This window comes from Colias philodice, chromosome 8 (assembly GCF_061535455.1).
Source record: "Colias philodice isolate Cphi_HAF_F1 chromosome 8, ilColPhil1 Martin Lab GWU primary, whole genome shotgun sequence".
NCBI lineage: Eukaryota > Metazoa > Arthropoda > Insecta > Lepidoptera > Pieridae > Colias > Colias philodice.
The window spans coordinates 7646304-7670782 of NC_143093.1; the positions used below are offsets into that span (position 1 = coordinate 7646304).

A 24479-nucleotide genomic window follows, 5' to 3' on the forward strand; every position below is an offset into this window, starting at 1 on the left:
CCGGTCGTTCCTTTTATCAACAAAGAAATAGATTAAAAGGTTCTTCTTTATCAAAATTACTCTTCCTGCAGTCAATTGATAAAAAATATTGGAATATGTAATCATTTGATCTCTTTCTTAATAAATTCCGAACTTTTACACTGTGTTTTATTTTTTTGTCAGTTATTATTGCATAAATCATCGATGATATCCAACATCGATGTTCAGTTTTCGATAAATATCGAATATCGATGTCGGGCTTTCGATTATGACATCGATGTCAACATCGATGTTTTTCGAATATCGATCATCCCTACCACACGACCGCACCGCACCTAGGGTTGCCAGTATTTGATTTAAGGGTTAACAGCATCAAAAATACGAGTTTTAGTTATTTTTTACGGGAGATAATTAAAACAGCAATGTTAAATAGAGAAAATTTATTTTTGGCATTTATATTTGCTGTTGGAAGAAACAGCTTTTAATAGCTCTTCATTTTCTAAAGCGAATGTATAAAAATCTTTGCACGATAATTTAAAATTACATTTAATTAATTTGCAGCTTCGCATTTACAGTTTCAATATTCAATCGGTTTCGGCTATCCGTCCAGGCATTGCCGCACAAAGAAAATATTCTTTGTTTAAAAATTATGATTAAATTTACGATTTTTAAAAAAACATTTAAAATATTGGAATTTTCGCGGCCGACTGAGCTAAATAAATTCGTATAAAAAATAGATACACTAGTGACTAGATAATTTATTACGTTGCTAATATATGAAGTGATTAAAGGGGCAAATTATCCCTTTTTGAAATTTTCGATATTGTCGATAGAGGCGAAAGTATTGTAATTTTTACTGATTTTCGTTAAATTATTTTTTTATATTATATGCAGGCGTTAGTAGAAGCTCTGTTTAGTACCAAAAGAAACCTTGAACTGAGTTCTACATGTGACAAAAATACCACATTCTAGCCACGAAGTTATTACGAGATATAGATTTTCAAAGAATGTCAGGGTTGTCCCTAGTAAACAAAATTATATATATCATCTATCTATTACCAAGTTTTTGTTTATGTTTTAGTCGTTAGTTATAGTCGATATTTCAATATATTATTATATGTAGGTAAAAGGTTAATTTATTACAATCTTTATATGTAATAAATTAACTGAACAAAAAAATATCTTAGATTTATAAGACAATTCAATAATATCAAATTAATACAAATTAATCTCCTTTTTTTGTGAATATTTCGAGCATTGATCATAGTAATCTCATTAAAAGTCAAACCGAATTCTTTGAAAATCTATTTCTCGTAATAAATTCGTGGTTAGAATGTTGTATTTTTTTCACATATAGACCTCAGTTCAAGGCTTCTTTTGGTACAAGTACAAGTACAAGTTACAACCATTGAAAAGAAGAAAACGAAGAGAAAAGAATGGGCAAAATTATATTTAAAAGACAGGGATTCATTCAGACATATGCAGTCATATCATAAATCTTTGTAGAGTTCTAAAATTTATATTATTAATCTTTTTTCAGTATTAGCCACGTCATCCGACGCCATCGCCATTGATAACGATCGACCGACGTCCGTTTTGTTTGGCGGTAGAACTGTGACTAAAGCTGTAATAAGTATATAGTCTATGACTAATGCGCTGTCCGGTGCGATCGCCCGTCCACACGCGCGAATTTGGTACGGTCCGCACCAAGTTCGGATGAAAAAACCATCGAACCAACCGTACCGTCAATAATAATAATTATGTCCGGCGGACCACTGTACACATGATCGAATATGGTCCGGAGCGCACCAAGGTCACGGTGCGGTCCGTACCAAATTCGAACGTCTGTTTATAACTTAAGTAAATTATTAGTAATTCATATGTTTGTAAGATAAGTGGTTGATGGACAATCTGCCTCCCTAGACAAGTGGCTTTCTATTAGCGTAAAGTTCAATAGAATAGATTATGAATGTATGAGATTGACGTTTGATTACAACGACCACGACGATTGATTACGTCAATCTCATACATTCATAATCTATTCTATTGAACTTTACGCTAATAGAAAGCCACTTGTCTAGGGGAGCTGGTTTGAAAAATCACATATTTGAGCCAAACAGCGCACGGACCGCCTACACGGTCTTAAAATCGATACGGCCTCATAACGATATCTGCTAATTATTTGTAACACCTAGTGGATTTTATAATCATATTTTAAAGATATTTTTTACCTGTTTTTGTAGTGTTGAAATTAAAGTCTTGTACACACTGAATAAGAGACTAGTTTATATGTATTTAAAATGTGATATAAAACGTTTGATTCTGTGGTTTGATTATTATTTAACGCTGGCAATTTTATTAAAATAGCGCCAAACAATTCGAAACTTTAAACTGACAGAAAATGTCAAAGACATGATTGTAAAGTTCATATTAGGTTATCGGATTTTGATAAATTTATATAATGTTTTTATTATCAAATAGACCTTATATTGTTTCATAGGTATGATATTTTGCAGCTAAAAGAAATATGAGTAATTTATTTTTAAAAACGTGTTTTTATGACGTTTCACGAAGACTTCGTGGAAAATATGTGCAATTTTTGCGAGAACCTACGCACAATCTTCATGGCAAAATCTACTCTATCGTAAGTTCAATCCAATGTTTTTTTTGTTAATTTCCACGAGTTAAAAGTTTTTACCAGTACTTGTGGTTATAGTTTATACTCTTCCAGTTTGTTGAGGTTAAAACACTTGGAAGTTAAAAAGTGAGCAGGTATAACTTCTTAATATTTATTTTGTAAGTATTAGAGCAATTTATTATGACGTATTTTAATATCAAAACAATTTAATAATACTTGTGTAAATTTTTGTTTTGTATTGCGTTACGTGTTTATCAGCATGAGGTCAATGTTTCTGTGATCTCTTTATTATTAAGACCTCTATTAAAATTGTCAGTCTAACTCGGTTACTAAAACGTGAAGACAGTTTTGTGAAATATTAATTGAGCTCTACAATTTTTTGATTTCTTAGGCAACAGTACCTAGCAGAAACTTTGCAAGCAAGATGAATAAGACCCTTCTGAATGGTAATTTATGGGACACAGACCCTGAATTATTTGAAATTATTAAAAATGAAAAACATCGGCAGCAAAGTGGCCTTGAAATGATAGCATCAGAAAACTTTACCTCTATTCCTGTTCTTCAATGTTTGAGTTCATGTCTTCATAATAAATATTCTGAAGGCATGCCAAATCAAAGGTAACTCAATAGTATCTATATCTAACAATAGGCATGACGACAGTATCAATAAATGTTCGAATTAGTGTTTTTAAGGGAAAATGTATAATATATAAATTAAAAATAGTGACTTAGAAATATTAAAAACATTAAGATTAATGAGATTATCAATAAAATAAAACGTTGAAATTCTGCAGTCGGCCATTTTGACTGAAACACGCGTGACGTCACGTCTACGTAAACAACTCACAACAACTTCGCGGCAGGTGTATTTTGTTGTTATGAATATGCTGAGAATATGCATTTTTATTTATTTTCAATTTTTTCACATATGCTTTATCGACTCAGAACAGAAATATAATTGCGAATTCACGAATATGTGGTTAGGGTTTCTCTGCGTCAAATTTATACAATCATTTCATATTATTTTCTCACTTTAAACAATTACTAACACTTTTTTTGGGTATTATTTTTATGTAGATTCACATTGCAATACTGCACACCACTTATAAACTGAAATTAGATTCTATAACACTTTATAATTAAATATTTGTTTAATTTTACTTCTCTATGCATACAGATAATTACGTATTTACGTAAGAGTGACGTCACGCCTACGCCATGACACCTGTGAGCTGTTTTAGCACAGTTAATAAATATTTTTTGAAAAATGGCTTTTATCTTCGTTAAATTTAAGTATATTAGCGAAATATAGGGTTTTTCTTGTTTAATAAACGTATACACACATTATGGAAGAGGTTTTGAAAATCTTTCGTCATGCCTATTATATACATGTTACTATTTAATTTACCTACTTGTCACACCTTCAAGTCAGTACTTTTTGAATTTTTTATATTACTATGTAGTAAGAAAAAATTGTTTGATATTTTCATAACAATATTTCTTTCTGATAGAATAAGAATTAGGCAGATTGTAGAGTAAATAAAATTATTTTCAGGTATTATGGAGGAAATGAATTCATTGATGAAATAGAAATCCTGGCACAGAAGCGAGCCCTGGAAGCTTACAGGCTAAATCCAGAAGAATGGGGAGTCAATGTACAACCTTATTCTGGTATGTTTCTTGAATACTATACTCACAAAAAAGCATATAGTTTACTATTACAATATTCAATGATGGTTTGGATTAAAAAAGAAAACAGATATATTAATAATAATTTTTTTTTCTTTCCACAGGTTCACCAGCAAACTTTGCTGTATATACAGGAATAGTTGAACCTCATGGTCGTATCATGGGATTGGACCTTCCAGACGGTGGGCATCTTACCCACGGTTTCTTTACAGCCACTAAGAAGATTTCCGCTACTTCCATATTCTTTGAAAGTATGCCTTACAAAGTAAGTTATAAGTATAATTAATGGCTTCACATAATCATTTCTTATTCTGTTAAGGTTTACTTATTTTTTGGGGTACATTATTTTTTTTTTTAATTACATATCTCACAAAAATAGACTATATTAGAAGAAATTAAGTTAATTTTCAATGTTAAGACACTTGGACAAGTATTTCTACTGTAATAGTCAAATAGTTTGCAATTACACAATTACCTTCACTGCAGTTAACAAAAAACTATTACATCAAGCTAGCTTTATATAGAAAAGTAGGTAACATGAATATAACAAAAAAATCTTGCATCATTGTAAGTGAGCCAAACTGCCCTACATAGCCTAATGACTTGTACAAATTGTTAATATCACTAATACAATTGCAACATTATAATATACATACTAGCCTACCGCCTGTGGCTTCTTCCGTATAGTCAACGAAATGCAGTTAAAACTACCCCACTGTCTAAGCTGCTATAATTATTGTCAGACAATCATATCGTTCTATTGCAACATGAAATACAAACAATCAAACAGACACACTTTATAATATTAATAATGATTTCAATTACTTTTACAGGTGGACCCTAAAACTGGCCTAATTGACTATGACATACTCGCTCAAACTGCTAAATTATTCAAACCACGCTTAATAATTGCTGGTATGAGTTGTTATTCAAGATGCTTAGATTATAAGAGATTCAGAGAGATTGCCAATGAAAATGGATCATATTTAATGGGAGACATGGCACACATTTCCGGTCTTGTTGCTGCAGGTAAACAATACATACAATTTTTGCAGTTAAATTATTGCTTTTATTTTTTGTACTTACTCCAAAAGTCGGTAAAAATACTTATTCTATAATTGGATGAATATGCATGCTTCTACTTTTTGTAATAACTTTCTGTGGAAAATTACCGCAAAATATTATAAATAAAGTTAAAAGTACTTTTAAACCTTTTTGTTTCAAGGAATTTTATATATTTTCATCTATTACGAATAATAAAAAAATTAAATTGACAAAAATAATTATTATTATGTATACACTTTTTCATTATTATATTAATACGTTAGTAACAACATTACATCATTAAATAATGATGCAACAATAGACCAAGGGTTACATTATAAATAGATTACTAATAAGATTTGCGTTAGATTATGATGAATATGACACAAATAGTTATGATAATGAGCAATTTAATAATAAACATGGAATGATAAACAATCACTAAGAGATAAACAAACTTAAATTGAACAACTATAATTAAGTAGTTTATCTTGGATAAATTAAGAATAACAATATCTCAATGATAATTAAGTCGTTTTCGTAATATAATGCATTGATAATAAACATCTTCCAATAACCATTATTGCACGCCTCATAAGCGAAGCGTTGAGGTGGGTACTACTGTCACTTCGCGCAAAACATCTGATTTTTCAAACTTAAAATGCATTTATGTATCATACATTGCACTTGTAAGATAATACATACACACACATATTAAGAAAAAACACTATTTTTAACGTTCATGATATTTTTGATGTCATTTTTGTTATTTAAACTAGTTAAAAAACAGTTTAAAAAAGTTCTGTCTTGGACGTCCGTGTGTCTGTATGTGCGGATCCTTTTTCTTGTTAACACGATAGCGACCGAAATACTTTACTAATCGAGTCTTTTTTTTTCTCTTACGCTTGAGTATGCTCAGGAATAGAACCCTTTCATTTTTCAGGGTCTGATTCGATGTGGTTTAATTGTTATTAAATAAACAAAAATAATAATTAATAAATATTTATTAAAAAAAAATTATGAGGCGTGCACTTTTGGATTTTCCAAATTATTTTTTTAATGTGTACAATGTATGCATAGATTATCTAAATATAGACATTTTTAAGAATATTGTCTATACTTATTTCTATATAATATATTCTCGTCCAACATGTATTTTTCGCGGGTGATGTGTACACGACATGTCAACACGTAAAAATTGCGCTCTCAATATTCTAAAATTTTCTCAAAATTTATTGCACGTAAAAATGTGCAATAAACGATATTATATAAATAAATAAATATTTATTAATTCATAATATGACACAACAGAGGAGTGATATCTATATACTTCTATGATATTTTTCTTTTTTCAAATCAAAATAGGTACAAGAGCTTATGTTGGAACAGATGGACATATAAAAATATATCATTTTGAACTGAAACTTCTTTCAAGGTCGCGTTCATGGAGTTAGGCGACGATTTTGGTAGTTTTGAATCTTGCCAAAGAAGTTTCACTTCTGACATGTGTGTTCGGCACACACGCTCTTTTTTTGCCATTATTGGGCAATTTATTTAGTGTAGAGTCTGGCAACACAAATCAACTTCTAATTTAAATTGCCACCTTTTTTAAATTGCATCTAGTTGCTGACTTTGCGTTTAAATAAACGCAAAGCTTATAAATAAATAATTATTTTATGGATATAGTTAAGTAATGAAAAATAAAAATTGTATTCTATGAGTAGTGTACAGAAGAATATGTATGGAAGTTGAATTTGTATTATCGAAACATAACTATTATATGATAATTGTTACAGGTGTAATCCCAAGCCCATTTGAATACTGTGATATTGTAACTACAACTACACACAAAACTTTGAGAGGCCCTCGTGCTGGTATTATTTTCTACCGCAAAGGAGTTAGATCAGTAAATGCTAAAGGAGACAAGATTATGTATGACCTTGAGAACAAAATCAACCAAGCTGTATTCCCAGGACTACAGGGAGGACCTCACAATCATGCTATTGCTGCTATTGCTACTGCTATGAAACAAGCTACTTTGCCAGAATTTGTGGATTACCAGAAACAGGTAAAATAGTTTACTTATTTATGAAATCCTGTCAATACTGATTGCATAATTCTTTTTAAAATATTATATATTTTTTGATATGCAGGATATTTATTGCTTTTACTTTAATGATCACATACTATCATGATCATTACTGCAAATTTAAATGCTCTCCTAGAGTTGGCAACAACATACCAAAAGACAATAAAATATCTAAATAAATATTAAAATGTTATGGTTAAATATTAGTCATGGTTGAAATATAATTTTCCAAGTATTATTTATTTTTTATTTTTAATAAGTATAATTTTTAAATATTATATTTTTTTTCAATTTCACAGGTTATCAAGAACGCTCAAAGACTGTGCGAAGGTTTGAAGTCGCTTGGTTACGAAATAGCGACCGGTGGTACAGATGTGCACTTAATATTAGTAGATGTTAGAAACGTCGGTTTGAGTGGAGCTCGCGCAGAGAGAATTCTAGAGCTCTGCAGTATTGCCTCTAATAAAAATACAGTTCCTGGAGACAAAAGTGCTATGAACCCCAGCGGCATTCGTTTAGGTGAGATTTTTTTTATATCTGATACGCAATTTTGTATAAAGATCTAGTAAAAAGCAGACTAAGAAAACGATATGACTTATGATATCAAAATAAGTGTTTAATAAAATTACGAAATTCTTCATCCGCAGTCGTAAATTTTTTATAGGCTAAGATTTTGCTTTTTTATGCTATACTAAAAGACGTGTCATTGCAATTATTACGTGTCTTAGGGTCATAATGTTATCACCTGTTATCACAAAACAAACAGATTCAATTGTAAATATGACCCCAATAATGACGTCAATTCATTGAGCAAACAAAATATAATGAATCTATTGTCCATAGTCCATACCAATAATTAAATTGGAGAGTCTGTCATAATCTTAATATATATAAATCTCGTGTCACAATGTTTGTTCTCAATGGACTCCTAAACCACTTAACCGATTATAATAAAATTCGCACACCATGTGCAGTTCGATCCAACTTGAGAGATAGGATAGTTTAAACATGTAGGAACCACGGGCGAAGCCGGGGCGGACCACTAGTGTAATATAAACATTTATTTTTATAGGTACCCCAGCTTTAACGACAAGAGGCCTTAAAGAAACCGATATTGACAGAGTTGTTGACTTTATTGACCAGTCTCTGAAGCTGGGTCAAGAAATTACAAAAATTTCTGGACCGAAAATTGTGGACTTCAACAAAGTCATTGAAGAAAATAAAGAAATTAATGCAAAAGTAAAGAGTTTGAAAGAAAATATTGAAACATACATCCGAACATTCCCACTGCCTGGATATGAAAATTACTAAGATAGTACTTTTTGTTGCTTTATAAAAATTATGTTACAATTTATTATTTAATTTAGGTACATAATATACTTGATATATTATGTATGTATTTAACCCAATATGTTATGAAGTTATTGCTTAGTTGTTAAAGGCGTACTTCCTTTTGAACTCTCTCTATAATTGTATACACATAAACAGGGCCGAGCCGCCCCTGTGTGCGAAGTGTGCGGCGCACACAGGCGCCAAGACAATAGGGGCGCCGCGCCGCCACTGCCACCAAAATTATTTTTGTTACCTATATGATTGTTTTTTGTAGTGGAGTATCGACAAGTAAGTAGGTACAATAGGCGCAACATAGGCCTTGTAAACAACAAAACATCTATAACGCTTATTGAACAAGTCTCTCAATATTTAATGTTTATTATTATTCACGTTTATGGTTTCATTTTACGTTTAGGGTTTTAGTTTACATTCCTTACGAGCTCAACGCGGCAGTTCTTTGAACCATAGAAAAAGTACTAGTTATTTTAAACCGTAGAGGCGCCGAGTAGGTATGAGTATGAAATTAGTCCACTCATTTCGTCCGAAAAAAAGGCAAATAAAAGAAAGTGAATTTGCGCATCTATTTTTTTGATATGTTGTAGGGGATACCTAGAAAAGCTTATCTTGAGTTTTTCGACCAAGATTTCCTATGAGCTTTCGTCGCCATCTTGAAAAAAGGGGTAAAATTGGTTTTTCGGCAATAACTCGGCTATCCGATGAAATTCGGAAATCACTTATAAGACACTTTTTGTTCCTTTTTTAATGTTCTACAATTAAGTCCTGACCATTTTTACTGTATCGTGCATCGTTATCGAGATATCGATTGATAAAGTAAAAAAATATTGTAAGACCTGGCATCCGTTTTGACGAGTGTGTTTGCATTTTTTCAATTACAAAATTTTCTTGAAACCATTTTTCATTCATTTTACCGTGTGTTGTACTTTTTTTCGCTCAAATGTACAGTTCAACTTTTTTTTTACTGCACAAACAAATTATTTGTTTAATAAATATACTTTAGTGTGATCTTTAATTTGTTCTAAAGTCTGGTCTATGTACTTATTTTTTATCCCATCAATTTCCTAAACAATTTCCCATTCGATTCGCCATGCGAACACAACCGAGCGAGCAGCTCGCTCGACGGTGAGCGTGAATTCACCGACTCTGCGGCGCGCTGGAGATCGTAATTTTTGTCCAACTAAAAAACTCCAAAAAGAAAATTGTAGGTCTGAAATCTGAATATTCTCTACAAGTTCGAATTCTACGATTTTTTAAATACATGTATATGTATTAGATACATATACATAATGTAGGTATATGTATTATGTCATAAACAAAAAAAGCAAAAAACTAAAAATGTGTCCTGAATTTTTGAACTGAAACTTCTTTATCGGGGTTGGAAAAAAATTGAGTGTAACATTTTTTCGTTACGCGTGACTTTTTCCGTTACGCGCCATCTTTTTCTTATCCCTACCACGCGTGATTTGACGTATTTCTGTAAAGTTGCATACCTATCGTAAATTATTTTTTGAAAAATAAGGTCATAAAGAAGTTTCACTTCGTACGTGTGTACACTAGTACACGCACATATTTTTTTTACTTTATCGATCAATATCTCGATAACGATGCATGATACGGAAAAAATGGTCTAGACTTAATTGTAGAAAATAAAAAAAGGAACAAAAAGTGTCTTATAAGTGATTTCCGAATTTCATCGGATAGCCGAGTTATTGCCGAAAAACAAATTTTACACCTTTTTTTTTAAGATGGCGGCGAAAGCTCATAGGAAATCTTGGTCGAAAAACTCAAGTTAAGCTTTTCTGGGTATCCCTACAATATATCAAAAAATTAGATGCGCAAATTCACTTTTTTTTAAATGTATATAATGAGTGGACTAAATATGAATGAGTGAGTTTCTGAACGCAACCCGATGCGATGCGTGCGACTGCGACGCAAGCGGGGCCCGGGGGTGGGGTCATGGGTATTCCCCGATTTTAACGAACGAGATAGCTAAGGCAAAACAAAACAAATGAACAATCATTTGATTGAAAGTGTGTGTGTGTGTAAGGTGCGCATTGAATTTTTATAAAAAAGAAGCGCTTCATAGGTTTCGCACACAGGCGCTGCCGGGGGTCGGCGCGGCCCTGCACATAAACAGTAAAACAATCATTTATTACTGTACTGCCAATTGCCATGGATGAATTTGATTCTTTGTAATTCAGGGGATCAAAATTAAACATTGTATTCATTCATCTTTCATAAGTTATCATGGATTACAATGTAAGTTTTTAGATGTAAGTGTTATTTAAAGTAAAACTTTTAGTTAAATCTACTGAAAGTTAAGCTTGTTGAATCAAAAACTATATAAAATGCTATGAATCCTATCTTTGAAGCAGTATATTTTATATTGTATGGTACCTATATTATTATTCCATTATAAAGAATCTCTTGTTATTGTTATGTACAACTTACATTTTTTAAAAGTATATGTATGTATGCAATTTTAAAAACATACAGACAGTTTACATATGAGAGTATGCAGTTTTATGTTTGAATAAACTTAATTTTTAATACCTTGACCCGCATTTTATTTAATTCCCTAAAATGGTAGGTATTAATCAGGCGCGTAGCTACCGCCGTATCTGCCGTATCAATTATACGGGGCCCCCGCGCCACGGTGGCCCCCAACGTGCGTAAGCAAAAATTACTAAAAACTTCCCAAATTTTTTTTTTCAGAAATGATAAAAGTAAAAAAAAGCAATTTTCTGGTCTCCTGTGTGTATATTTAATTTGAATTGTTTGTAAAAATTTTGGAATAAGCGACAGATAGATAATTATGATGAATGAATATTTCTTTTAATTTTATGCAAACATTTTTCTTTCTTTTGTGAGAAATCTTTACCTTTCCTAAGGGCCCCCAAACAAATTTTTATACGGGGCCCCGCCAAGGCACGCCACGCTTCTGGTATTAATGAAGCAAATACGTATCACGCGTTAAGATATTGTATGCTAAGATTATTGTATAATGTATACATTAAGGTATACATAATCATAATCATAATCATTTATTCACCATAAATATAAAATTAAATACATAGAAATCATTATCTTAAATTAATTAAACATAAAACATACAACAATATTATAATAGGACCTGATGATTAAAAGATAATATGACATACATAATATTTATGTCGAATGTTAATAACACTCATATATGCATGAGATAATTTAGCTTCATAAATTAAATTAACAAACCATACCCAAGAAAACTACTTACCTTACACAAATTTTAGCTATCGATTCCCTATGTTATTATAATGATCAATATGGCATCTTTACAACGATAAATAGAAAACATCGAAAAGTAAAAAAAAACGTTTCTATAACGTAATTCCTTTGCCTGGCAAGTAGTAGTCATTAAAAATATACAGAACAACTACTAAATATCTGAACAAAAAATTTCTTGCATTTTGGAGACTTGCAAATTTCTATGATTATAGTATTATAGTCAATGAACACTAGGGTTGCCAACCGTACTATAATATATAGTATTGTACTATATTTCGGGTCTGCGTACTATATACTGTTGAAAACATATATAGTACGCAAAAATACTATATTTTCAACACCGACAAATGTAACAAACAAATCCTTCATTTAAAAAAAAATAAGAACGCGCCTTTTAATTGTCAAGATGGCTAACCTATTGCGCATATATACCAGTGGCGAGAAAAAAGAAACAGAAATAGTGTATCATTAATAAAAAATGAGCTTTTGATTTATGTTAATTTAAAAAATGAATGTGACAAAGTATATGACACTTTAATTTTAAACAAAAAGCTGTTACACAGTGCAAGAAGCGCAAAAAAATATAGTTTTTATAAAAATAAAAAAGACGTGTGGCACTCGGGGACTGCCGCGGTAAAGCTATTGCATAGCATGCCTTCAAGCCACACCTCCGAGCCCGTCGGAGTGGGAAGCGTGAGGTTTTTTCGTTACGGAATTTCTCGATTCGGTCCCGCGCTCAAAGCCCGCGATAGAAGCTATGCAATAGCTTAATAATTAACAAATATATATTTGTCCATTTTTTTTTGTTTTTCCCATAAAATACTATATTTTTTTTAAATGTACTATATTTTTTACACCTTATTTTGGAAAATACTATATTTTGATCATGAAGTGTTGGCAACCCTAATGAACACACAAATGAACCCTAGGTTCGAAGTGGAAGACGGTATCCTGTGATAACAGTGTGGAAATTTTCAATGGGCCGAGGGAGAGTAATTGAAATACTGGAGATACCTAGCAAATTTTACTGAAAGGAAACATTACTTTTTACAGAAATAGAACTGCATTTTAAAGATTTTCGAAAATTCACTGGTTTCGACTGGGAATCGAACCAATTAAAAATTGTATTCATCATCATCATCATCATCATCATCAGCCCATATACGTTCCCACTGCTGGGACACGGGCCTCCGTAAAAATTGTATTATATCTGTGAAAGTATCACAGATAATTACTATAGTATTTATAGAGCTGAAAATCCGAGTGAAAATCTGTCAGCTGTGAAATTTTTACCTTTATCTGTAACCCCGTTATGTTTATTGCATAGTCTGTATTTCTGACATTCATTCAGTCTCCATTTAATTTCGTAAATTGTGTTGTTTTTGTACAGTAAATTTTGAATACGGTGATAAAGTACTAAAATATTAATCAAGTAGGTCTTGGCCTCACAAAAAATATATATCGTAAAATGCACCTCATTCAAAAATGTCAAGGATTTCCATTATTGCGCGTGTAACGTACATATGTACATTTGTTCTACAACAAAACGTAAACTAAATAATTATTACAAGTGTTAATTTGTTAATTAATTAGTTTTCACGATACGCTTTTCATTTCTATAATTATATTTTTTACATGGCTAACGAAAAAGATTAAATAGTGAACGATATTATGTATACAATTGCGTGGGGTAACAACCACCTGGACATCAGGCAAAATACGCAAAAACTATGTTTAGCACGACCGGTATGGTAGCAGCACCCCAGCAAGCGACAGGTCAAGTCGCACCTAATGGCAGTACTACCTTACCCAGATCCCATCACCAAAGACCTGGTAATTAATTTAAAAGTCGAAATTATGTATATTCATATACTGTACTCTTTCCTACACTTGTTAAACAATAACTAAAAATTTGAAATTATTGTGCTTCATTATCAATATTCAATATTCTTTATACTTTCAAAGTTTATTGCAAAATCAAAGAAGATAAATATTTACAAGTTATTATACAAAATAAACCACTTTCAAACTTAAATTTATGTCAATGTCAATTTTATACTATCCTTTAGATCTGAGTGAAAGTGTAACTTAAAAAAATGTTGATATTATATAAGTTAGAAAAGGAAATTAAAAATTTATAATTTTATGTTTCTAACACATGTCAAATATGAATAAATTCATTATATAGCTTTTGTTCTAGGGCGGCCACCTGCAGTTCCAAAATCATATGATTATCTTCTAAAAGTATTATTGGTTGGTGACTCTGATGTTGGTAAACAAGAAATCTTACAAGATTTAGAAGATGGATCAGCTGACTCACCTTTTTGTAGTGGCAGTGGTAAGTTAAAAAACAAATAAGGATATACGGATAGAATAATAAATATCATATTAATTAATTTAATGTTTAATTGTATACTCATTACAACTGGTACAAAAATTATTATTAGGTAAGGTTCTGAAAAATTAAACAAAATAACAATTTGAAAAATGAAATTATATTTGAGTAAAAATGTTGTCATTCTGAATTTTATGATAATGTTCAATAGGATAGCTATAACAACAACACTACTTAATTAACATAAACTTTGTTAAAACCTTTCTAGCATACAAAACCACAACAATCCTTCTCGATGGCAAAAGAGTGAAACTGCAGCTATGGGACACATCAGGCCAGGGCAGGTTCTGCACAATCATCCGCTCGTACTCACGAGGGGCGCAGGGAATCCTCCTCGTGTATGATATAACAAACAAATGGTCCTTTGACAGTATTGACAGGTGGCTTGAAGAAGTTGAAAAGGTACAGGTTTATGCTAATTCTTTCTGTGGCGAAATATATTATATTCTATAATATATTCGCTTATAATTTGATAGCCGGCTGCACACACGAAAAAACATGAATCATGCGGCGTTACCTCGCTCTCAGGCGTTCCATGTAAGGCTTGAAGTGCAAGCAAGAGCGCGGAACGAGCGACAAAGAAGCGCAATCGGCCGTTGTCACGTTCAACTATCATCAGTAAACCGACTTTACAGACAACCAATTTTTTTCAATTTGAAATCTATTACCTGATTAATTTAAATATGTTTTAAGACTCAATTATGATGCCTTTCAAGAACTACGAAAAACTTTTATTACTTTAGATTTGAATTAATGGTAAAATGTAGAGATAAATTAAATTTTAATGGTTGTTTTACATTCTACTCATGTTGATATGCATTTTTTTATTCTTCTATGCAAGAGATCATTACAATATGAAATTAAATATTGCTGTGACTAAACATGAATATTAAGCTTTTCTTATCAATATTACATTTCAAATCAATTTATTTTTTCTATAAACTTTCACTAGGATTCTATTAATTATTCATGTGTAAAACTATTTAATTTAGTTAACTTGAGGTTAGTTTTATATGTTAATTTATTCTTGTCTCATAAACTTTCCTTTGCAATGTGCTTCGAAAAATATAAATAAATTAATAATTTTAACACATTACATTACAATAAAATGTACCAAAATTGCTTTAATTTTTTTAAAATTTATCAAACTGCGTCATTGCCTACATTTGTCTTAAGATGTAATAAATTATGGCAATAGTATATTATGTAATCCTTAATTTAAAATAATGTTTCAGCATGCGCCGGGTGTACCAAAAGTATTAGTCGGCAATCGACTTCATTTAGCATTTAAAAGACAAGTACAAGAACGTGACGCGGAGTTATATGCAGCTAAAAACCATATGGCGTTCTTTGAAGTGAGTCCGCTCTGTGATTTCAATATACGGGAGAGCTTTTGTGAGCTCTCGCGTATGGCGCTACATCGCAATGGCATGGAACGACTATGGAGAAGCAATAAAGGTATGATTTATATGGTAAACCATGTATTAATTTGTCTATGCAAATTAAAACTAGTAAAACAGATTATTGATTTCAAATAAAACAAAGGTTTTAAAACAATAATAAAAATAAATGCTTATTAAAATTCGTGTTCAACAACGACTTATCAAAAAATAGGCAGGTTATACACCATTAATTTATTGTATTTTCTAACCACAACAGTTGTTTATGACCTGTGCTTTTTCACCATGATGCATAAAACAGAATTGCTATGGAGCGTGTACAACATATCTGAACTTTCTATTAGTGAAAGAATTTACAAAATCGGGCCCGTATCTTTTGAGATTATTTGGTACAAACATAAATACATTATTAATTAGTACAAATAACAATATCTATTTCACCTACAATAAACCGTCTAATACCACCATTGAGATAATATTACTACGTATGGAGGAGACACCACGAACAAAATCTGTGCGCCATTTTTTTGCTCTAAGTTTCAAAAATTATTATCTAGTTAGGTACTTACCGATGAAAAGTTATGTTAGTCACTTTTCCGTATTATTTGTATTATTTGTGCAATATCGTAACACACACTAAGGCATATTTGATGCGTTTCACTTTAAAACAAATAAAAATGAGCGTGCAGTTAAGCCATATGGCTTATGTTGAGCGGAACATGTAGGCGGTGTCGTCTCCATATGTATATGAGTGAATGAATGAATGAATGAATGAAATGAATTAAAAATACTTTATTGTACACCTTATAGAATACATTTTACAAACTTAAAAATATAATATAGCAATGTACAGTAGGCGGCCTTATCGCTGGCAGCGATCTCTACCAGGCAACCCAGAAAAGACGAGGAAAATAAATGAGTCAATAACATGGTGGTGCAAAATAAATAAAAGTGCCAGAATAATATTTTATTATATGTATATATACTATACCTACATATATGCAGCTTACATTATTATATACATACACAAAGAAATAATAATATTATATATACACATATATCTCAATGAATACCACATTCCAGTCCTCAGTCTCCAAGAGCTCTGTTGCCGCGCGATAGTAGCCCGTACATCAGTGTACGGTCTCGAGCGACTCCCCCTCCCGACGACGCTCAAGTCGCACCTCAAGTCGTACGCGATCTCCGCCGCGCCGAGCCGGCACCGCGCGCGCGCGCACAAGCACCCGCACAACGCACGGCTCAATTGTACCGGACGGAATTCGTGTTGCATCACGTAGATTGACTACGTAAAAACGTGTTACAAAAAGAATAGGGATGTAACGATACATGATTTTGCCGATACGATACCGATACCGATATTTGTAATAAAATATCGGCGATACCGATACCGATATATCGGTATCGGTATCGTTACGTCCCTATAAAAGAATATGTATTAAGAATTTTTTTAATAGAAAAAAATCGATCACGAGGAGCGATTTGAAACCGCGTCGTAATAATAAAAAAAGTATTGGTAAATTGTACAAAATGGTTTTTCGATTGGCAGAAACTCTTATATAGCTGATAGAAATTGTAACGCGGTACAATGTTCGATGTGTTATTTCGATTGGAAACATTTTTGTCACCAAGTAAAGCTAGTAACATTTAAAAGTATAATAATCTAAGAAGGGATTTGTGGATGCATTTCGAAAGAATAAAACTCGCCTGAATTTAATTTGACTGAAAAACTAACAAACTCTTGTTTCTAAATTAATAACCGGAATTTTTTTTAATATTTGCACTACTAATCGTATTAAATTCAAACCAAATATGAGAACATTTAATTTTCTTTTTATCCAAACAAATGTTCTATTGTGCCCCATTTTTATAGTTTTTACTGCCAATTGATTACATTTGACTAAATTATGAAATATCTTTATAGGACTACTTCATTGATGAATTGAACGATACTAACAAAGAATGTAGGCTGTAATTGACAACGGATTTGTGACTAGTGTAAGCTATTAGTGTAGGCTAACGTTACTTAACCTTATGTATTGTGAATTTGTGAATATAAGTGTTATTTAATTATAGCATAATATGTGAATATTTTGTAGCACGGCATTTCGCCTTTCAATTGTCCATATTATATTCAAATGAAATAACATTTACTTTGTATACATCTATATTGTTATGTGCCTAGTGATACTTATAGCGTAGCTGATATGTAATTATACTATAGCAGGTGCAAATAATATTGTAATTCTCTTTTGTAATATTTCTTACACTTTTTAACAAAATCCGTAACGTGGACTCTTTTCCCTTTTTAATACAAACAATTTGCAAATAAATGATATAAAGCTCAAAGACAGACTGTCAATATCACGTTTTTTCTATCACAAAAGTTTTCGATGTAATTTCAGTGCTATAATGTAAATTATTGCTACAATCAAATCACGTCACCTTTTGTCCATTATTATAAGTAACTTTTATAAACAATTTTACTAGTTATTTTCATCGTATTTACTTAGAATATAATGCAGGATATATCTTGTCCGAACGTGACCTCAACCATAATTATTATAAATTGGCTATTTTCTGAGATCAATCTTTTGCAATTAATAATAAGGACTGCGAAATAAAATCATTCTCCACTTTTGTGTATGCAATGATTATTGTGTGTATTTTGTGGTTTAATTGTAACACCCACACAATACTTTAAATTACTTCTTTGAGTGAGCCTTGGCATTATTTTGTACACGGAAAATTTTGTTCATTCCGTCCTTAGGAAGTAACATTACAGACCCGTTTCATCAGAGCAGTAAAGGGCGGTGATACAAATCATTATCTGATTGACTTGATATAAAATCAAAACTCAGGATTAGTGTAAGTCGCTGCTCTAAAGCTTTTACACATACCCATTCCATAACATCTCAATATAAATCCGTACTATCTTTATCCAGTACTTTATTTACTTAGTTTAACATTTTTTTACTTTGTATTTATCGAATTTTAGGTGCAAAGTAATGCTTCCTTCGGTTGAAAATATTCGCATGTTATTTTCCAATATTGTTTTTTTTTTTCTTTTGTAAATATTTTATTCGTCTAAATTTGTTAATTTATACAAATACCTATTCAAAATTAGTCGATGTTTTTTTGTACATATTATTGTTTCATTTTTTTATTTGTGATAGTGATTTATAGTTTAAATATAATCCAAATATACTAATGCCAGCTAAAAGTTCGGTGAATGCAGTCATAACGTTATCACTTCTATGTAAGTTGTGAAATAAAACTAATTTAATAAATACATTATTTTTATTTATTTATATACCTTTTCCCTCTTAACTAGTAACTTCTAAACTAATTCATAATTGTATAAAGCTAAAGATTTTATTTGTTTGACTGAACGCGCTAATCTCAGGAACTACTCAGCTGATTTAAAAAATTCTTTCACCCTTGGATATGTACGTAATCCTCGTTAAGTGAGCCTACCACGAGCGAAGCTGGAGCAGTCTACGCAATTTTCAACGATAGTAAAATTCTAAATTCGTTTAATACGATTGAATTAATCGCTTTCAAGTTTAAATACCATTCTGAGGGTGTCGTGTCATGCTGATACAAAGGGTTGTTAACATGCGCATTAGAAAAAAATAAATCGATAGAAAATAGCATGCGCGTTACTGTTTTACTCATCTCACATTCATCCAAACAATGTTCTCTCATTTGTAATGCTGTAGAGCTATAAATAAATCAAATGTTTACCAGAACGAAGAAATGTAACAAAATGATGATCCGCCTTAATAACTTCTTGTACGTTTTTAATTTACGCCAAGGCACAATTTTAATTGCTGTTCATCAAATTGTGAGTACCAACATTTTATCTCAATCACGATTTCTTACATAAGAAAAAAATAACGGACTATTTTTTTTTTCAGGCGCTTTCATCATTTGTGCTTATTATATTATTAGTTGGAATATCCCATCTCGGGGAAATGTTACAATTACTTCACAATGATATGAAAGATGAGGAAGAAAGAAGAGGTTTCTATGGAGTTTCTTACGGAGATCAAGTGATCTTTCACGAGAATGATGTAATAAGTACTAACAATCAAGTTAGATTTGCTAAGGCACAGCATCTTGCCTCAGGTTAGTTATCAGATAGTAGTTTTATTTCAAAGATACATTTTAACAATTTATTTAGGATATAACAATTTATTTTTGCACCACAGAAGATTTTAAATCTTAACTTTTTTTTTATTCTTTCGTAAGTATAAAGCCTTGCTTTTAATTTAAAACTTTCCTTTTTTTCAGTTACCGTCGTTATCCTCTATACGAGTACAATTTTAACGGCTATATACCTCATGTGTTCTATATCTCTGCTCTACGGGGCTGTAAAGTACAAGAGAGAATATGTACTGCCTTGGATAATGGCTGCATGTGTTGCAGTGGTGCTTCTCATCAATTTTATCATAGTGTTCGATGGTTACCCTTGCATCGTGAACTTGTTTGGTGGCCACAATATGTACCGTAAGTATACTAAGTACTGGATTTTTTAGAAATCTTCTAAGATTAAAATCTGCGCGTATAATTATTGTACTCTACTTAGGTCTACTACTATCGATCAACTGTTCTCCATACTTTCATGCCAAAAACCACGGAACGGATTTTGATGATACTTTGTGATATATATAGCGTACCTTTATAGATACCAAAATAATACATATTACTTGCTTTTGCCCGCTCCTGTAACCGTACCTACCGTAGAGCAAAACGTGTTAATTGGACGGCTTATAAATTAAGATCCGCTAAGCGGATTTTGATGACTTTTTAAACGCTCGGATTATAATTTATAATGCTGAGGGTATCTTTTAAAAAGGTGAAATGTCTAACCGGGCGATGACAAATATGTTACTCGAGTAATTTATAATCTTTTAAATTTTACAGACTTCGGCTGCGCCTTATTCGTCCTTACGTTTATTTACGCCATCTGCGCTGTGAGCAGCTTTGCGCTAGAAACAAGTGGGGGTCGGTGTTCTCAAGCTAATATTTCAAACGATGAGAGAGGAGAAAGACTCTTACTTCTCGACCACGCAGCTCATTCGAGTTTGCTGTCAGCAGCGCAATTGAACAAACTATCTCATGGCACTAGAACACAATTTGTTTAAAACAAACCCATATACAGGGTGTCCCACTATTGGTATACTAAGCGCGAAGGAACTTGTAGTTTTGCATACACTGATCACGTAAAAAATACTTTTAAAAAAAATTACGTCCAAAATTTTTTGCTAAATTTTTCCTGAAAATCCATGTTTTCTTCTCTAGCTTCGCGCAGCTGGCATATACCGCTTCTCTAATATGAGCATTTTATCTATGAAAACATAATCTTAAACGATAGCTCACGTGCTGGTGGCAAAGTTGGGCGGCTCGCTTGTTATGGGTGTACACATAGAGTTTTAAGAATTCATCTATTTGAAAAAAAAATGCGTCTGGAATTTTTTAATTATTTTTTACGTACTCAGCGTATGCAAAACTATAACCTCCTTTGAGCTTAGTATACCAACAGTGGGACACCCTGTATATTTCAACTATAGAAATGCTGCTGAGAAAGAAATTTATTTTCATGTTGAAAAGTATTTATTTTTCTGTTAAGATTAATTAAAATCTTTATTCTTAGTACAAAGATTTAAATAGTTAAAAGATGAAACAACCATTTCTTCGATTCGGATCTTTTTTCGAATTAACTATAACTTCTAGTCGCATTTCGATGTTATTTCGGCATGGAACATGGACCGTCATCACAGTAATCTGATAAGAGGGATATTTTTTATATTATCAGGCACTTTGAGTACCTATAATTATTTTGCTATTTAAATCTTTGTCAATGTAGGTAATGACTAGAGATACTAAGTAGGGCGCTAATGCATATAATATTTTTGGTTGTGTTCATGCACAAGTAATGTAAGACAAATAAATTATAAAAAAATAATAATATTTTAAAAGCTGAATGCACCGGCCTTGCTGTGATCATTTTTGCTGGTGTTATTATCAAAAAACATGTTCATTGCTTATTTTATGAAATGTTTTAAATTAAAATATATTTACGAATTTCATTATGTACTTTTATTGACAAAAATTGTACACATTTCAACAGTGAAATATATTTTTCTTACGTACCTATACAATGATTTTATTTCATTGTGATGCTAAAGAAAAGGGATAATTTTTAAAATAACTGCAACAATAATTAGTAGGACTTTGCCTAAATTAAAATTTACCTCAAATAATACATTAGCCTTATTGATGTTTTACCTGAGTAAATCATTATTTTTTAATTATCTCATTTTCATTAGTAACATGATGAATATTTGATTTTAATGCATGTTTTAATTAGCAAATTATACAAAAATTACGTCAGAATCATGCTAACAGTTCAAATAAATTATTGAACAGTATAAACCTTTTCATTTAAGTATAAAAATAAGAAAATAAAATCTCAACAACTTATTAAAAATTATATATTACACCTACTTACCTACATTTTCTACTTATTTTTATAAAGAGACAATGATATGGAAGACATGAGTTAAATTTAAGATTCAATATGTCTTTATCATAATACAATTTTATTATGTACAAATTACCTTCAGGTAGATAAAGCTTGAGCTGATTAATAACACTAGTATAATATATAACTACATAACAGATGTATCAAATAGATGCAATCTATACAATATTCAACATAATCTTTTATGTGAGTATTAATAATTATTATAAGAATAATTATTCCATGGTAACATTTGTCAACAGCATGTAACAAGCTTTTTAAATATTGAATACTAAGATAATCAGGTTATTGTGCTTGTGTTATAACAATTCTAAAATAAATTAGCCCCACCGCCCATTCTCTAAAGGTCTTTGTATTCCCTTAAAACCTTTGGCTAAAATAAATTTCTCAGATGAATCAGATCTGCTTGCTTTCGGTTTTAATATCTTTATGCTTTTATAGAATCTCTCTAAATCCATTTCTAAAATAGGAACCTCCTTTCCATCCCATACTTTGAACAGCAAGTTTGCATCTATCTTACTAACTAAGGCAGCAAATCTTATTGCCATATAGCAGAGTCCAAGAATTCTGTCTTTATCCAATTCTCTTATGCCAGTTGCACTTGGAGCCATATCAGAGAGAACAATATCAACTTGCCTTCCATCTAAGGCTTTAATGACTTTCTCGTGAGCTTCAATAGTAGAAAAGTCCATGTTACTCATGATTGTTGCACCCTGAAATGTTAAAATATTTTGAAATTAGTTTGCCTGACTACACTTAGCTATGTTTAATTTATGACTTCTACAGAAATATGAGTTTGAGTGGGGTAAATACATCTTGTATTAACTTAGATGAAAATGATTCATTATTGCATACCTCAATGGGGAAAATTTGTAACTTGTCTATAGCTAATACAGTTCCTTTTGGTTTTGTTGAATCAGCTGCATCAGCATTTGTTTTTTGAACAGCAACCTGAGTCCAAGAGCCAGGAGAGGCTCCCAAATCAACAACAGTGAGGCCAGGTTGAAGGATATTCGTTTTTTCATTCATTTCCAAAAGTTTAAAGGCACTTCGACATCTAGAAGTGCAAGACTTGAATTAAAATATGAAGTGATTTAATGTTATTTAAAAAATTCCTTACAATTACCTGTAGTTATACATCTTTGCTTTTTCAACATATGGGTCTGCTTTTTGACGACTCAACCATTGCTGTGAACTCTTGAATCGTTTAAGACAGTTTACTAAAAAACACATTCTTGAGAAGCTTAAATCTTGGCGTAAAATAAAGCCTGATCGTATCATAATAATATTCTTCTCTTTGATCTAAAATTAAAAGAATGCACTGTTATGATACAAACTTTAATCTAAACAAAACATGAACAGATCTTTGTTATATTATTGTCACTGCGTAGTAGGTAATAAATGTTGGTCTATTTTTAGATCTTGTATGCATGTATAATTAATGTAACGAAACAAATGTATCAAAACTAAATAAACAGCTAAAATATAGGTACCTGTAGCCACAGTAATTACAACTATAACAATGGAATGACACTAATGACAGACATCTGACATTGATTGGTTGATATTGACATAATATGCCAATCTGCCCTGAGGGCCCTGAGCATAGATGTAAAGCCGGTTATTAACGATTTTAACCGTGCGGTTAAAAATGCATTTTTCGTTATTAACGGTTAATTAACCGTTAATAACCGGGGGCGGGGGGAGGTTGCGCGCCGGCAGCATGAGATGATGAAAGGTTATCGTTTTTAAGCTATTCATTTCATAATTATTATGTTGCAATGATTAAAGAATCTATTTTAATCAATATGTATAGTAGGTAGGTATCAGTCGTTTGTGTTATGTTATTTATTATAGGTATAGGTTTGTAGTATGTATATTTTAGATACTTAAATTGTGTTTAGTTTACGTTAAGTGACTTACAAAAAAACAAAACACAGTACCATTTTTATAGGTCGCAGTCGGATAACTAACCGTTATTTACCGCACTTTATGGGTAGCTAACCAAAAATTTAGTTAAATAACGGTAGCTAACGGGTTTTTTACAACTATAGCCCTGA

General features: G+C 31.5%; 4 protein-coding genes across 7 annotated transcripts; 3 read left to right on the forward strand and 1 right to left on the reverse strand.

The window, feature by feature from the left end:
* The first annotated feature begins 2394 nt into the window (after window positions 1-2394).
* On the forward strand, window positions 2395-8924 carry Shmt (serine hydroxymethyl transferase). 3 transcript variants are annotated; one of them, XM_089698326.1, is made up of 8 exons: window positions 2395-2623; window positions 3009-3235; window positions 4173-4288; window positions 4411-4571; window positions 5140-5335; window positions 7147-7418; window positions 7739-7958; window positions 8512-8924. In XM_089698326.1, exons 1-8 carry the CDS (start codon window positions 2507-2509, stop codon window positions 8748-8750), a joined length of 1548 nt encoding a protein of 515 aa, XP_089554452.1. In that variant the 5' UTR covers window positions 2395-2506; the 3' UTR covers window positions 8751-8924. The 3 variants fall into 3 exon arrangements, with proteins under 3 accessions (XP_089554452.1, XP_089554454.1, XP_089554453.1); XM_089698328.1 differs by lacking the exon at window positions 2395-2623 and adding an exon at window positions 2624-2751; XM_089698327.1 differs by lacking the exon at window positions 2395-2623 and adding an exon at window positions 2630-2775.
* Window positions 8925-13390: 4466 nt separating this feature from the next.
* Rab40 (RAS oncogene family member Rab40) lies at window positions 13391-19159 on the forward strand. 2 transcript variants are annotated; one of them, XM_089698330.1, is made up of 6 exons: window positions 13391-13607; window positions 13711-13892; window positions 14260-14397; window positions 14663-14856; window positions 15690-15912; window positions 16938-19159. In XM_089698330.1, the coding sequence occupies exons 2-6, from the start codon at window positions 13790-13792 to the stop codon at window positions 17147-17149; spliced, it is 870 nt and encodes a 289-aa protein (XP_089554456.1). In that variant the 5' UTR covers window positions 13391-13607; window positions 13711-13789; the 3' UTR covers window positions 17150-19159. The 2 variants fall into 2 exon arrangements, with proteins under 2 accessions (XP_089554456.1, XP_089554455.1); XM_089698329.1 differs by having other exon boundaries at window positions 13392-13576.
* An 82-nt stretch (window positions 19160-19241) lies between these two features.
* On the forward strand, window positions 19242-21027 carry Fie (Fire exit). Its single transcript, XM_089698331.1, has 4 exons — window positions 19242-19716; window positions 19790-20000; window positions 20166-20381; window positions 20799-21027. Exons 1-4 carry the CDS (start codon window positions 19609-19611, stop codon window positions 21017-21019), a joined length of 756 nt encoding a protein of 251 aa, XP_089554457.1. The 5' UTR covers window positions 19242-19608; the 3' UTR covers window positions 21020-21027.
* Window positions 21028-22331: 1304 nt separating this feature from the next.
* Window positions 22332-23952, reverse strand: Mrm2 (Mitochondrial rRNA methyltransferase 2). The gene is made up of 4 exons (XM_089698332.1): window positions 23913-23952; window positions 23546-23721; window positions 23275-23476; window positions 22332-23132 (listed from the first exon to the last, which is right to left on the reverse strand). The coding sequence occupies exons 2-4, from the start codon at window positions 23698-23700 to the stop codon at window positions 22740-22742; spliced, it is 750 nt and encodes a 249-aa protein (XP_089554458.1). The 5' UTR covers window positions 23701-23721; window positions 23913-23952; the 3' UTR covers window positions 22332-22739.
* Window positions 23953-24479: the final 527 nt, after the last annotated feature.

Excerpts from the sequence above, each read along its gene's own strand:
- Shmt (XM_089698326.1), top strand. The coding sequence starts at position 2,507 with ATGAGTAATTTATTTTTAAAAACGTGTTTTTATGACGTTTCACGAAGA. Across the intron at positions 7,419-7,738 it reads TTGTGGATTACCAGAAACAG|GTTATCAAGAACGCTCAAAG; the intron begins GTAAAATAGTTT and ends TCAATTTCACAG. Across the intron at positions 7,959-8,511 it reads CCCCAGCGGCATTCGTTTAG|GTACCCCAGCTTTAACGACA; the intron begins GTGAGATTTTTT and ends TTATTTTTATAG.
- Rab40 (XM_089698330.1), top strand. The coding sequence starts at position 13,790 with ATGTTTAGCACGACCGGTATGGTAGCAGCACCCCAGCAAGCGACAGGT. Across the intron at positions 13,893-14,259 it reads ATCCCATCACCAAAGACCTG|GGCGGCCACCTGCAGTTCCA; the intron begins GTAATTAATTTA and ends CTTTTGTTCTAG. Across the intron at positions 14,398-14,662 it reads ACCTTTTTGTAGTGGCAGTG|CATACAAAACCACAACAATC; the intron begins GTAAGTTAAAAA and ends AAACCTTTCTAG.
- Fie (XM_089698331.1), top strand. The coding sequence starts at position 19,609 with ATGTTTACCAGAACGAAGAAATGTAACAAAATGATGATCCGCCTTAAT. Across the intron at positions 20,001-20,165 it reads GGCACAGCATCTTGCCTCAG|TTACCGTCGTTATCCTCTAT; the intron begins GTTAGTTATCAG and ends CCTTTTTTTCAG. Across the intron at positions 20,382-20,798 it reads TGGTGGCCACAATATGTACC|ACTTCGGCTGCGCCTTATTC; the intron begins GTAAGTATACTA and ends TAAATTTTACAG.
- Mrm2 (XM_089698332.1), bottom strand. The coding sequence starts at position 23,700 with ATGATACGATCAGGCTTTATTTTACGCCAAGATTTAAGCTTCTCAAGA. Across the intron at positions 23,477-23,545 it reads GCAAAGATGTATAACTACAG|ATGTCGAAGTGCCTTTAAAC; the intron begins GTAATTGTAAGG and ends TTGCACTTCTAG. Across the intron at positions 23,133-23,274 it reads TACAAATTTTCCCCATTGAG|GGTGCAACAATCATGAGTAA; the intron begins GTATGCAATAAT and ends TTAACATTTCAG.